The sequence below is a fragment of the Mytilus trossulus genome, chromosome 1, assembly GCF_036588685.1.
Source record: "Mytilus trossulus isolate FHL-02 chromosome 1, PNRI_Mtr1.1.1.hap1, whole genome shotgun sequence".
Taxonomy (NCBI): Eukaryota; Metazoa; Mollusca; class Bivalvia; order Mytilida; family Mytilidae; genus Mytilus; species Mytilus trossulus.
The window spans coordinates 36076232-36092479 of record NC_086373.1 but is presented as its reverse complement, the minus strand read 5'-3'; the positions used below and the strand labels follow the sequence as shown (position 1 = coordinate 36092479).

Here is a 16248-nt window from a genome sequence, read left to right as displayed (position 1 = left end):
AGGCCGTACATTGACCTACAATGGTTTACTTTTATTAAATGTTATTTTGATAGAGATTTGTCTCATTGGCACCAATACAACATCTTCTATACCTATTTGCTCATTGTTGATGGCCGTATGGTGAAATATAGTTGTTAATTTCTGAGTTACCTGGTCTCTTGTGGAGAGTTCTTCTTTGGTACTCATGCCACATAAGATGAAGGGTGGGGATCCTGCTACCATGTTTAATCCACCGCATTCTGTTTGTACGTACCTGTCTCGAGTCAGGAGACTCTAATTCATGAATTGTTGCTTGTTTATGTGTTACATTTTGTTCATTTTTTTTTCATAATTTGTTCGCTTCTTTTCTCGTTTGAATTGATTTACATTGTCATTTTGGTGCTTTTTACAGCTGACTATGCGAATGGACTTTGCTCATTGTTGAAGGCCGTAGGGTGACTGATAACTGTTAATTTCTGTGTCATTTAGTCTTTTGAGGAGTGTTCTTATTTGCACTCATGACACATGTTCTTTTTTATTTTGTGTATAAGTTTTGTAGTATTTGGTTGAGGCAACTAAAGTTAAGATAACCCTTTTTGGACGTTCGGGACGAACAGACTATAGTTACTCAGTGTATGCCCCTTTTCTATGGTACCAAGACAGAAGTTCTGACTAGTGTCCTGGTGCTACTCATTCCACCAACACTGTCATTAACATACACACACAATTTTATTATAAAAATATTCAATCTGCATTTTGATTTGTTTCTTTTTGGCCTGTAATGATTATATGCATTCCTTAATTTCACAAGTAGTATCAAATTTGACAAATTTATTGTACATATACATTTTTGTTATATTTTATAACTTATTTTTCTGTTGAACTTATTAAATTGATGCTCACTTTCTTTTTATATGTCTTTTAAGGTTCCGTTTTGAACAAAACGATTTGTTACTTATATACTTCACACGTATTTCTATCAAATCTGAAATTATTAGTTACAAAGCAGCTATTAATTAAAAATACATTCGAACTTTAAATGTGCATTAAAAAATATATGCAAGTCGTCAACTGGTCAAGTGGCTAGATGCATATATCGTTGGCCAATTGAACGACAGGTCTCCAAATTTTGTCGGTTTTAAAAAACGTCTAGAAATATTAACGGAAATAATTAAACACAGAACGACTGAATTAAGTAAAATAATGTTCGATATAATGTTCCATTTCGATTTATTTTTAAAATCTAAACGATGCTTTATTTTCATCTAGTTTCCTAATCATTAGAAAGAGATATTAAATACCTTACAGCTTCTTTAACCGTCGATCCTGAAATGTTTAATGTTATTAAACAATTTTAGCGTCTTTGACCTACTTTACCTTTTTATTCGGATACTTGTGGTTTTCTTCTCCTAGTTTAACGGGAACATAAGAATAATCTAGAATAGAACCCAGATGGAACCAGGAATTCGGGTTGCTATAACCAAACAACCCGGATGTTGAACCAGTTACCATGGTTCCGAACCAAAGAACCAAGGTTCTGAACCAAACAACCCAGATAGAACCAAGGTTTAGAACCAGAGTGCCCGGATAGAACCTTATTGCATTCGGAATTCTCATGACTTTTTATACTTTCAACGTATTTTCCAAATCATTTATTTATTTAGTATATTTATATATAATTAACTCCTATGAAAATACGTTGCTTTATACTAAACTTACAATGCAATTGTTTGCACCTGTCATAAGTCATGAAATCTGAAGTTCAGTAGTTGTCATGTGTTGATGTGGTTCGTAAGTATCTCGTTTTTCCTATAGACTAGACCGTTGGTTTTCCTGTTTGAATGGTTTTACATTAGTCATTTTTGAGGTCCTTTATAGCTTGCTGTTGGGTGTGAGCCAAGGCTCCATGTTGAAGACCGACCTATAAAGGTTACTTTTATAAATTATGACTTTGATGCATCATGGTGAGTTGTCTCATACCACATCTTCTTTTATCTACATACACTTATTAAGTTTTACATGTTAGCTGACAGACATGTCGTAGAACTCATGTACAGAATTCTGGTGTCAAAGTGACTCATCTTTGGTCTATCTCCTGAATGTTATGTATTTAGCAAGGAGGCAAACAATTTAATAATATGGGAATCGAACCTATGACCTCTGGATCTTCTCTTACATTTTCTGTTGTGTATCTTTGATTGTTGTATAGAATGGTTCCTTAACATGAGCAAATGTGTGATCAGTTTATAAAGTTGAATTAATTCGTTTCAACCAGTATATTTTTCAATTAAATGTATAAATTGCATGGTTATTAATTTCAGTAATTTTGTAGAAAATTATGCATTGCTTCTCACTTACTACATGCAGAATACTTTTTTAACTACAGTAGTAAAGTGGATCCTCTTCCTAGACCTCCACTTACAATCTATGTCCAATGCATTTTTGTTTTATTTCACATGTATGTCATGTTGTTACTAGCAATGTATAGGTATGTCATGTTGTTACTAGTAATGTATAGGTGTGTCATGTTGTTACTAGCAATGTATAGGTGTGTCATGTTGTTACTAGCAATGTATAGGTGTGTCATGTTGTTACTAGCAATCTATAGGTATGTCATGTTGTTACTAGCAATGTATAGGTGTGTCATGTTGTTACTAGCAATGTATAGGTGTGTCATGTTGTTACTAGCAATGTATAGGTATGCCACATTGTTACTAGCAATGTATAGGTGTGTCATGTTGTTACTAGCAATGTATAGGTGTGTCATGTTGTTACTAGCAATGTATAGGTGTGTCATGTTGTTACCAGCAATGTATTGGTGTGTCATGTTGTTACTAGCAATGTATAGGTGTGCCATGTTGTTACCAGCAATGTATAGGTGTGTCATGTTGTTACTAGCAATGTATAGGTGTGTCATGTTGTTACTAGCAATGTATAGGTGTGTCATGTTGTTACTAGCAATGTATAGGTGTGTCATGTTGTTACTAGCAATGTATAGGTGTGTCATGTTGTTACTAGCAATGTATAGGTGTGCATTTCTAATTTTTGATTGTCCTTTAACTACATGAAATATTTGTCACTTGACAATAAACTAGATACATAATTACCAATCATATGAGATTCTAAAATCTTACTCAAAATATAAAACCAGTAAGCTGGATCTTCTTTTATCACAATATATTCAAATGATTTTTTTTTAATAACAAGTCAGATAGTTTTCTCTTCGAAATGTTTCAATTTTTTTTTATGTCAGCAGCTGTTTAAGCTGAATATGCAGCAAGTTTTTTTCTCATAGTTGAAGGCTGTACACAGTGGTCTACAATTGCTAACTGCCTATTCATTTCAACTCTGGTGGATAGTTGTATTATTGGCAATCAAACCACATCTCTTCATTTTTATATCAACAAAATAAATCGTTAAGATATATGTTCAATTTTTTGAACTGATATGAAATTATGTAATGCAAAAAAATAGCCATTGTTACACAAGGTAAACAAACCATGTCTAGGTTTTAAAGATATTTCACAGAAAACAAACAAGCATTTAATTGAGCACATTATGTGTGATTTTATTTAAAGCTGTTTTTAGACATTCACAATGTATATATGGAGATGTAACTTAGTTACAAACATTTCAATGAGCTTTAATACTACAGCATATTATCAGCAATTTGAAAAGCCATGATTTTTTTTACGCCAAGCACTACTGGACATTTTATTGATAATTTTAGACACCTGTTGACTAAAATAATTACCTCTGATCAAAGGACAGATTGGTGTTACACTGTTTTTTTAACAAAAAAATCTTTGTTGAAACCCAAATAAGAAATGATTTACAAAATATTAAAGGTAACGATAGACAAGAATAAAAAGAATGGCACAAAAAAATCCACACTGTTTGTGAATTTAAAAATGTTCTAATATTTCATTAATCTCACAATTTTATAAGCACTAAACATTGAATTTGAATTTTCTGATCTTAATATTCTAATACATGAACTTGTCCATTCCTTTCCCCCAAAAAATCAACCCTTGCAATACTATTAATTAAGAAATTATTGCTGTTTTTATTATTAGGGAAAATGCAACAGGGTAACTTATAATCACAAAAATTTAAACTCATATTTAAAAATAAAATTGTGTGAATTTAAGAGGAATTTTCTCATTATTAAAAAAAAATAAAATTGCATTTTAGTCTTTTAAAAATGTCAAAATTGCAATGAAAAAATACATGCAATAATTTCTGATTTTACAGTACTTATGTTATGACAACTTTGATATCAATAAACAATAAACATGTATTTCATTAATACTGATATTGAACCTGTGTGTATTACATACAGCTCAGTTTGCTTATGTCATGGAAAAAAATATTATTGTGCAAGACTTTATTTAAATATTAAATAATCTTTAACAAGCTTATATCCTAAAGGTCAGATAACCTTTTTGAGTTCCAGACTTAATTAAGGTTGCCATTTAATGACTAGTCAAATTTTCATAACATTATAAAAACATATAGAAAATATAATGTGGATTTCATAGCAAATAATTTTCACCAAAAATTAAATGGGTACAAATTTCTCTTAAGAGATCATCCTGCAATATTCATGAAAAAAGAAATATGGATACAATTTAAGGCTTGTTTAATTTTAAATTAGTTAACTATACATAAAAAAATTCAGACCAGCTGATATTCTTTCTAATCAAGTTTTTCAACAAAATTGGGGAGCCTGTACAAATTAGAAAAAAAATAGTTGTAGAATCATTCAGCTGTACTAGAAAATAGGATCCTGTCCCAATAAAATAGTTTGTATACAAGACTTTAAATAGAAACTAATGAAATATAAATAATCTTATTCTGTTCAAATTCAATTTTTTAATGGTAAACTTATCCTATAACAATTTTTTTCCCTAAAAAATTGTGTAATTTTTATATCAAATTTCTTTTCCACAAATTTTTTTTTTAGGAACTAGTTTAGATATTTGATGTTAAGAACCCTGGGTTTTTCCAATATTTTCTCCTTAATAACTGTAAAATGAAAAACATTCCTTTTCCAGAAACCCCTTAAATATTTTCCCATTTTCTTTGAGTATACTCTCTCTTTGAATTAACCAGCAATGCTCTTAACCAAAAAATGCTAATAACTATATATGCCAAAGTCCAGCAACAATAACTGAGCTTTTATTTTAAGCACCATGAAAATCAACCTTTTTAAATGCATTTTTAGCAAAATAAATACTGAGCTTATTTACAAGATGATGGATTTATGAAAATTTATCACAATATACATACAAAACAGCAAAAGAATAAATGTAAAATCTAATGCTAAACTTGTATACAAATAATCACTTCAATGGTTACACATATACACAACATTCTCACACATTGTTTATTTTATTGGCACAAAACACATTAATGTACATGTATGCTTAAAAAACGACTATTTTTCAAAATTTAAATTTACTTAGCCAAATATTTTTCTTAGTTTTTTTGGAAAGATGGCTGACTTTTTCCATTACTAATAAAAAATGCCTCGTAGGCAGTCTTCCCAAAATAACTTTGACTTACGAGGTGAAAATTTGTCTTTCAAAACATTTTTTAATTCATATGGCTTGTGAAGCCTGATTTAAGGAGATTTTTTACTGGCCCAACAACATTTTTACTGGCCGTAAGGATTATGTTTACCATATTACTAAAGTAAGTTAAGATATGTATACCAATAAGGACTATATAAAGTAAATTATCAATGTGGTCCCACTTCATTATGAAAAATGTTTGCTGATATTTTATGCTTCCATCTTCAGATGTTTAACTTTTTTTTAACAAATTCTAAATTAGATGAGCAAATATGTATGCATATCACAATACAATATGTAAAACAAAAGGCACAAGATGAAATACACAAGTTATTTTTGATTGAAATCGTATATATTTTGACTTATGGAGCACTTTGAGTGCAAATATGTTGCTATGATAGCAAAATCCCCCCAAAATTATCATTTCAATTATGTAAATCATATGTACTGAAAGTTTCAACTTTATAAACTCTTATTCATCGCTACCCAAACAAATATTACTTTTGTAACCATGATATCTACGAGATGCAAATCTCTCACTTCCTTCTTAATAAAAGGTGAATAAATTTGCATAATTGAAATGATATATTTTGATGAAATGAAATAAATACAACACAGTTAGACTGTGAGTGAGATCAAAACAACATTAATAAAGTATGGAGCACCAAGTTGCCATAATCATTTCACATGCGGTGGATCCTTTTCAAAAACTTTAACTTTTATAAACAGGCTAACCCATGTTTACCATTAGTTCCACCCCAGATACAGCCTATTTTTGCAAACTTTGCATTAACTAACCAAAATCTAAGACCTGGATTCCAATTATTTTGGATTTCTTTCTCAGAATCTGGAAGTTCTAAGTTTGGAATAACAACATGACATTTTAAATTCATTGACTGTCTAATTGAACATCTTTGACTATTTGCTTTGCTTTGTCACATAGTTCTCTTGCAGCTTCAGTGTTGTAGAATTCATTATTATTCTCATACATTTGTGGTGTACCAGTAATTGTATTTAACACGTCTCCATCACTATTCATGTCTTCAAAACTTGGTGTTCCAACTAAGCTTCCCTCGCGTTCCATCTGCGGACAATTTGAAATCGTTTCGTAATTATCATCACCACTATCATATGAAAAGTCTAATATATCTGCTGAGGAATTCGACCCTGTACTACAGGCAGAAAGTCTTTTTCTAGGGTCTGTCTGTCCACCCTTTTTCAAAATACTTCTTCTAGGCACTACTACAACAGTGGTATTATTATTACTTTCGACTACATTTTCGGGATAAGTGAATTTATTTTTTGTCTCTGTGGGCGATCGATCCGTTGTGTTTAATACATTGTCAATATCAGATAAATCGTAAAGCATACTATTGTTCTCTTTAGTGTCTGATCCAGGACTTTTAGCTCCAGATTCGTTAAGTATACAACCACTGTCCCCACCACTGAATTTCCCTTTCCTTTTCAGAATACCTCTTGCAGGTTTCTTTTCAGAATCAAAAACTTTTTTATCATCGATGGAATTATTATTTTCAGAATTATTATCGCAAGTAACATTTGGTCCTTCTTCAGGCATGACCATGTAAGCTGTATTATCGTCCTTGACTGGTTGTAACGGAACTTTTACTGTCTGTTCCTCCTCACCAACTTCCTCAGTAGAGCTGTACGAGGTTTTCGGCTTCTTTAATATCCCTTTTAACGGTTGAACTGGTTTAACCTGGTCCCCTTCACCCTCACTGTCAGAAGACAAACATGGAGAGCAACGAGGTTTATATGTATTAAGCATTTCATTACTTGGATACTGTTCCCCAATGGGTGTCTCTTTGTATCCTAGATTGACCCACCAATGGTTCAGAATATCTGACATTTTTGCCCGTTTTTTAGGATTGACTGTGAGTAGATGACGAATTAAACCTGCAGCCTCTGAAAAGACAAACAAAAACTACTGAAATGCTGATCATAGGTAAACAAATAAAAAAAGATTATTATGGAGCAGTTAAAAAGTTATCAAGCATACTTTCTTTAAGTGTTTTATGTATGTACATGAGGAGAAAAAGACCAGAACTAGCATGACAAAGTTTTCTGTGTTATAGGTATCCTTAATATAAGTTAAATATCAGCCACTCAGCACAATGTGTAGCTTTATTGTTTGTTTGCTTCACTAACTCATGAAACAGATTCACATTGTGGCCAAGGATAAATATATATTTTTTTAACAATGTGTGAAAGTCTATACTTTTTCAGCTTTACATATTTCTTAAATTAGTTAAAAACAGAAATGCTCTGAAAAACAGGTTAACAATACAGAACTCTCTATAGATTTCTAACATGCAATGAGAGTGACAATCTTTCTACAAGAGCCTGTTATTCACTGTAGTTTTCATGAATTATTGTTATTTTAGTATTTTTTAATATTTCAAACCACTATTTTAATCTATTTTATTCATACCATCATAAAAGCCTGATATATTATTTGGACCAAAGTTTTAACCAATAAGATGTCAGACTAGCAAATTTCTTATTCATGTCATTCTTTCATCAAACAAATTGTTTCAAAAACAAACATATTTCTTTTTTTTTTGTCGTCAACTTTCATTTCTAAACTTAGAGAAGAAAAGGTGGTTGTTACTCTCATGGTCAATGCCAACGATTAATAACAATCCAGAAATCTAGAGATTGATTGATAGAGCACATAATGGGATTAATGAAACGCTAAAGTGATTATGATTAAAATCATTAACAAAAAGCAATGGTCTTTTGAAGGTCATTTTAACATGACTGATTTTAGATCTCATATTAAATTTTAATATCTAGATTTAATGACAGGTGGTTAAACAGTTGTTTAACCTTGATTTTAATTCCGACCACGTCAATGTTTTAACGCACTGAATATTGAAAAGAACTACTCAAAGCATTTGAATGTATCTTCTTACACCAAACAAGTTACTTATAACATAAAAACAAAGTTATGACATTGACCCAATTTTCAGCTGGGTGTTCAAAAGCCATCAGTCGTTCAAATAAGGCATTTTTTACCATTTTGGCAAAGAAAAGGGAGGAATAGGTTGGAATAGAGAGATTTTATTAGCCTGTTTTAATTTCACATAATTTTAGCCCATATTTACAATTTTTGTACAAACCACAAACTAATATTAATTTTCGATAATATTTTTTTTATGAAACATATCTTTGGTTTACATTACAATCTAGACAACCTTTACTTGACAAATAACAATGTTGTTTTTACTGACTAATAAAGCATACCTGAAGGTGTATTGGGTTCAAAATAATCGCCATTAGATATCTGTTTTCTAAGTGTTTTAAAGTCTGTTCCTTCAAAAGGCATGGCACCATAGACTAGTGTATAGAGTATAACTCCTAAACTCCAACAATCAACCTGAAACAAAAAGATTTATATAAAATAAAGCATAAAGCTCAAGACTTCTCAGATCAGAAATTATTTCTTTGCATCACGAGTTATTTTGTATAATACTAATTTTATGAGATTTATTTACTTGTGAAACCTGAGACTGATGTTACAGCTGAAATGTTTTGTGTACTGTCATGGGATTTTATTTAGTCAGAACTAAAAAAGTCTCCAGCTTGTTTGTAAGTACCAGCAATAATTATTTCAGAACAAGAGAAAATTATGTGCCAGATTGTTTTCCAAATGTCAGAGCTACAGGGAATTATTGAAATCTGTGCTGACAAGTACTTTTTGATATTCTAAGAATTTGCATAAAATGTCAATCTTAATTAGAAATAAGATGTATTGAGCTTTCATCATTTTGATTGACCAAAATGTCTGACAAAATATAATTATAACTATAACTTTTGCTTTCTAGTGTGGCCAAACTTAAACCTATGGCAGTTATAAGTCAGATAAGAAATCAATGGACCTGAGCTTATACAATAAACATTATACCTTCATACATAAACTCTATACCATGCAAACATCAGTCTACTTTAAATGAAACAAAGAATCAAGTAGATTAGCTTAATCTGGATTAAAACGTCCACTTGCACCTGTACCATATTAATTGAAATTAACTCAGTTAATAATCCTGTTATATAAATTATTTGGTCTTATTTATTGTTGATTTGGTTAAAACAACACCTCCCTAATAAACCAGTCCACAAATGTTTCCTAATAGTCTACATCAACATAACTTGATTGTACTCTTACGAGTTTCAATAGGATTAAAAATTCTAACATTTTTTAAGTTCGAAAGTTCATAAATTTAGTGGGCCAGAATATAAATCCCCTAAAATGTCCAGTGTTTTTGACTAACAGACTGTTTGACGACTTTAATGATGTGTTATACTGATATTTTTGATATGATTTAAAGGTTTAAATTTAACGCATAATCTGCAGTCAACATAAAGATCTTTCACACGGATAACTAAACATCTCGAAATATTATTTGTTTACTTTAAATGCATAAGATTTACAAGCAGGGTGTTATTTAAAGAAGAATTAAGGTCTTGTTTCGAGCTACATGTACCTTAGTCAAACGAACAAATAGAAACTATTTCTTTTTGCATAATTTATTCAAAATGTCTTATAAATCTTTAAATTCAAATCTTTTATTTACAAAAAGTTCCGAAAGGTGTCTTCAAATAAGCCGAATACAAAGACAGCACTTTTGGTCTTGTCTCAAGACGTCAAATAACATCTAGATAAAAATAAGAAGAACAAACATGAAGGAAATCCCGAGGTCAAAACTTTAAAGTGAATAACACAAACATTAAAGTGTCACTAGTGATTTAAGCATTCCAAATACATCTTCTTTTTACCATATTTAATACACTATTATATGGTTTATCTGTTTTTAATACAAATCAATGAAAGACTCATTTGTTACTATTAACAGACATTTTTATTATACTTATAAATGTTATCTTGAATCTAACTTAATCCTTATGAAGTGTTGGCTTAAATGAGGAGAAAAAAGTGTTTTTGTCTTCTTCACAATTCTGGCATTTTCTTCAGACTTACTTTGAGACACATTATATGAATCCCCGTTTTGGAGATTTTTTTGTTTGAAGGGAGGGGGTTCTTTCCCTTTAATATATTGATGCAAATTAACAATAACATCTAAAGACCTTTACGTTAAGAACTTGAATATCATATAAGTGTTTCAAAAATTTCATGTTTACGTGCAGTTATGCTCGTATATAAATTTTTAATTGGTGGTTTTTTTTTGTAAGGTAATTGAACTAAAAAAACAAACAGATTGAAATCAAACGATTAAATTTAAATCAAACGATTAATTGGAAATCATGCGTTCAACATTTAATTGAGACCACAAAAATAAACACATTGAGACTGTATTTACAACTTTGAAAAAAAATTTCAAAACAAATGAAGTATTTGAACAGCTTTGAGATAAAAACATAGTTCTATTTACACAATTTTACAACTTAAAGCAGACCTCTTTCCCAATTCTGTAATCTGGAACAAAATAAGGATTTGTTGACATCCTGTTACTGACGTAAAAAGTTTGATATCTTTGATCTTAAAACTGAATTGGAAAATACCCATTTCATGTAAACATCCTAGGCAAGTGTGTAGAAAAACATGACTCCATTTTTAAAAGAGGGTGGTAAAGGGTCATTTTCGTGCAACGTGTTATGCCATTTTTTTTCATTTGCAGTCGTGAAAAAGGTCCGTTATTCACTGTGTTTAGTAAAATCGTTGAAAAGATCAACATGCATGACATTTTCAATTGTTCGTTCATCATGAAATGGCAAGTTTGTTTCACATTCTTCTGTACAGAGACCCCCCTTTACACCCCTCTTAAAACTTCTCAATTCCAAGGTTCAGACTCGTCTCCCAGAAGAATGAAATTGATAAAAATTGGACAAACATTCATCTAAATGCGAGATTACCTGACACTTTCATCTTAATCATGTTCTTTTTTACTCTTTACCTCAAGTAAATATAAAATGTTTAGAGAAAGTTCTTAGGTGTCAAAGATTTGGTAGGTACAAAAGAAAATTTTATTAAAATATTGAACATAGGATTAAACAACCATCAAAACACTTCCATCAGACAAAATTGAGACTAATTGTTACAATTATAGGCAAAAACTAACAATGAAAGAATGCTTTACATCTTTTTGACTCTTGAGTCACAAATACAAGAAAATGTTAACCTGACTATCAAACAATGTTGAAGTCTGCACAATTGACGTCAATTGTATGAAATGTGCATTTTATTTGTAAATTACATCATTTTACGTCCATGTTTTACAGTACTTTGATTAACTGTAAATGCTTCTGGCTTTTTAAATATCTTATTTTTTGCTCACGGTCGATTTATTTTCGAGTTGTACATCATATTTTATTCCATTTTTGCATGTTGTTCAATTTTTTTTTATTATGAAAGACTTAATCATTGAATACAAAGCGTGTGTCATTTGAAAGGATGAATCATATACATGTACATAAATGTAACTCTTGTGTCGTTTAATGATCAACTTACAATAAGGGCACATTGTACTTTTCTAAAAATGATTATACGGCTTGGCACAACATTCTATTTTCATTTTAAAGAAACATGTTTACAAGAGGGTCTAGATTCTGCCAAAAAACTTGTTTTTTACTCCTTAGTTTTTAGATTTTCATAGTTCGCTACCAATTACTTAGACCAAACATATGAAATAGTTCATTGTCCTTAAAATTCTCAAGGTTACCAAAATTCTTTAAAGAATGGTGGACATTTCACTTGTTGGAAAAAAATCTAACAGAGAATGCCCTGTTTGGATGTTATCAGCAATTGAAAGATTTTAACAATATTTTATTGAATTTCAATCCCAGTAATTTGGGTATTTTTGTATTTCCCAGACAACGATATAGATCCGGTGGTACTACACTTCCTTAAGATAAACAACCTGGGCCAAATAATGATTAGTTCAAAGGACTTGTATTAATAAAAGATGAAACTGTCACTGAGTTAATGTGTACTGAAATGTCCTAGATTACGGACATGAAATGATATTCTGACACTAATAGAATTTCAACATTTAATATTTTAGTAATTTTTGAAATTTTTAAACAACTGAATTTTTTTGTTTTTTCAATATTTACGAAAATTCCTTTGAACAGAAAGTTTTTGTCACAACAAAGTTCAACAAATAACAAGATAATATCTTATGGTCTATAAATATAGTTTTTTTATACAAAGTGTTTAACTGACTGAGACATAAAGATATCTTCTGTCTAATGAATAGGACAAAAACATATTTATACGACCTTTTATACAGTTTTTATCACAATAGAAATAAGCTTCTGGTATATGTATGTTTACTTTAAAATAATAACAATTAATCTGAAAAACCAAGGTTTGTTGACATGGCTGTTTTTTCTTGTCGAACACAATGAAAACAACTTTTCTTTAATTCTTATCATAATGTATATTTGTGTTAGAAGGAAACAAAAACTTTAAAAAGAATGTGTACACAAATATTAATTTCCTTTTGACAACATTTTTAAGCATTTTTCACATTTAGTTTGCTGTTTTAATGTTGATTTCTTGCAGACATGAAACAATTCAGGATATTTTTCTTTTTCTAACTTAGTCTTCCTCATACCTTCACAATTTATACCAGTTAAAACATATCAAGGACAGGGATTTTATTACAAATATCATCAATAAAGTTATTGTTCAAAAGAAATAACCCCCATTAAAGCTCTTACATACAAAAGATTAATACAGTTTTTGTTAAATAATTGACACCACTCAAATTTACTGGTAATAAATTATTTTTTGTCACCCTTGCCAATAAAAATGAACCTTAAATCTACATCTAATTTACTTTAAATTGCATTTCATTGTAGTTTTGACTGAACATAATAATTACTATTTGATATTAAGACTAATATTTCTTTTTCAGCACACATGAACTTAGTAAGTCTATTGATGCAAAAAATGACATTCAAATAATTTTCCAATGCCCCTTTCCAATCTGTTAACAACGCAGAATCAGAACAGAGACAAGCTAAAGCCTTCTGTACTTCAGTCAAAAAATGGTCATCAATTATTAGTTAAAGGATCACAATTGACCAATGATTTTACTACTTATTATGCTTCAATATTTAGAATAAACCAAGTTCATATATATAGTGTTATTGACAATTGATTTATACATCTGAATATTGAAATTAAAAAGAAGAATCTATTTGACTGTCAATTTATGACAAGAAGGAATTTAACACTAGTTTTACATTAAAGGGAAGTGCAACTTTGTCTATGACCTTCAAATGATTACTATTTTGCAGGTGTGCGTTTTTTACGCAAAAATATCTGTAAGTTTTCTGAAATTGGCGTCACAAAACTTAAATAAGTTTTAAAGTTTTATCATTACATTGTTGAGAAAGAGGTTCTTTCAAATTTTGCATACAAAGTATTTATAATGTGTCCTTGTTTAACATTAAAATTTGTATGTGTAATATTAAATGGAAAAAAAAACTTGCATAATTTCTCTCGAAACCAATAAATTTCTTTAGTAATAACATTTAAATGCATAATTTACACATAATTCATATTTACAAATTCAAGCTTTAAAACTGAAAGTCAACCAAGTTCAAACTTTGCTAATATTATTTAAACAACTGCCAAAATATCTCTGAGTTCTTGTATACTCAAAACAATAAATACAGTGTTTTCATAAATAAGGGGAGGTAATTTTATCCAAAAGTTTCAGAAAGAGATACAATCTTCAAAAATTTATAAATATACATGTCAATTGCTCAATAAATTTCTACTTTATGGGTTTTACCTGTGTGATTAGGTGTAGGTGACAAATGTTTTACCTGAATGTTTAAAAAGCAGGTTGCACAGGTAAACATTAAACATTTAAAATAAACTATAAATTAAATTAAATTATTAGTTAAAATCTGTTCTGCCTATTGCCATGCCAACTGTATTTGTTTTTCTAAGTTTAAATACTACACACGAAAAAGTCCATTTTTGCATTAAATATTATCTTTTCTCTTTCATTGAAATTTGACATAAATTGCTGAAAAGGGTGTACAAAATCAATAAATGCATAGTTTATCAAGAAATCAATGATACAAGTCAAATCAATTCCTTTTCAACTGTTAAGAATGAAAAATCAATATATCAAACTAGTTATAAAAGTTTTACTTCCGTTACTTAAAAAATTCTTAAATTGGATGTTTTATCAATATATATTGATGGCCATTGATGATATCAATATAGCTAAATGTTGTTTGAAATATGAGTCAATAGGGCTTGTTATCTCCCATATTTCTCAACATCATTTTCACTTTTTATCAAATACTGACGTCAAGATCATATTGATCAGAAAACTGTTTTCAAAGGTAAAAAACCATTTAAGAAACATTTATTCTTCCACCAAAGGTGAAGTGCCAAGATAAAGTCTGTTATAGGATGTACTTGGTAACTTCAACTTTTATGTATATTTCAAAGATTTATTTGTGGGAATCTACAGATTTTTCATTCCCCTAAGTTAGCTCTCATTTGAAGCGTCAGGACTGAATCTAAGGATTTCTTGCTTTTATTGAATGAGACACAACAGCTCCCCCTTCCCCTCCATCCCCTAAAAAAATTAATCATATTTCTGTCGGAAAAATATATCACAAAGAGAGATAACTCTTACCTCTGGTCCATAGTAAGGCTGACCATTGACAATTTCTGGGGAAGCATATAGTGGACTACCACAGAATGTTTTTAATAATGTGTCTTTACTGTAGAAATTAGACAAACCAAAATCTGCAATCTGAAAATACAAAATTATACAAACATTGAAAATTAGTGTATTACAAATTGATCTGTAAACTTACATTTGACCTCTTTTTTCTATGACCTAACTCTTACCATGACTTATATAATCTGACATTCTCATTTTCATAATTAAGATACTTGACCCTTTGACTTGTTACAAACTAATTCATATTACAAGTACATGTCTTACCTAAATTTGTCACACTAATTGGATTACTCTATATTATATCACTTTTTCAATTTGATGGATTAAAGTCCACTATACACAAATCTAGGTAATAAGTTCATATTAGAAACATAATTTTTTTGACTTAACTATAAAATATTTTTTGTGGTTCTTGGAATAAATTCTTCAAATAATTAGAACCCTTTTCTCTTTGTTGTTAAAAGCATAATTTGTACTTATTAAGGATTTATTATTCAAGTAAAAAAGAATGTGATTATTATAGAAGAACGAAAAAAACGTCGGTGCCACCTTTCTTAACCAATCTTCATTCTTGCAACTTCATTCGAAAAAAAAAATTGTATCCTAAGAACATAATAAAACACTTTTCACAAGAGCCTTAAAGAGTTTTTTTTTTGGTTTTTTTTGCTTCACATGAACAAAACTGCAATATAAGCAGGGGATGATTACAATGACTTTTTGAACTGTCGTGCTGTTAACCTTATAATTATGAAATAAGACACATCAATGCCATAAGCTAGTGATAAACATTTTTATTTTTTAAGACATGTGTGACCTTGCATTCCAAAACAGCGGGACAAACATCACATTCTCCTATCACTTTCCGAATTAGACAAAACACCTTTCTAACGTATCATGACATCTTTACTCTTATTTCAGATATAAGCCCATATAAATACATCACCCATATATACTGGAATTCACATTGTGAGATCCCTGATGGTAATGACTTAATC

General features: G+C 30.0%; 1 protein-coding gene across 1 annotated transcript in view; it reads right to left on the bottom strand.

The window, feature by feature from the left end:
* Positions 1 to 3521: 3521 nt before the first annotated feature.
* The window catches only part of LOC134723094 (NUAK family SNF1-like kinase 1), a 33076-nt gene continuing 20349 nt past the window's right edge, over positions 3522 to 16248 (bottom strand). Inside the window, exons 5-7 of the mRNA XM_063586737.1 lie at positions 15203 to 15322; positions 8820 to 8952; positions 3522 to 7478 (exon numbers count right to left, since the gene is read on the bottom strand). Of these exons, the coding sequence (XP_063442807.1) occupies positions 6445 to 7478; positions 8820 to 8952; positions 15203 to 15322 (1287 nt within the window). The 3' untranslated portion in view covers positions 3522 to 6444. The remainder of the gene's footprint in view (positions 7479 to 8819; positions 8953 to 15202; positions 15323 to 16248) is intronic.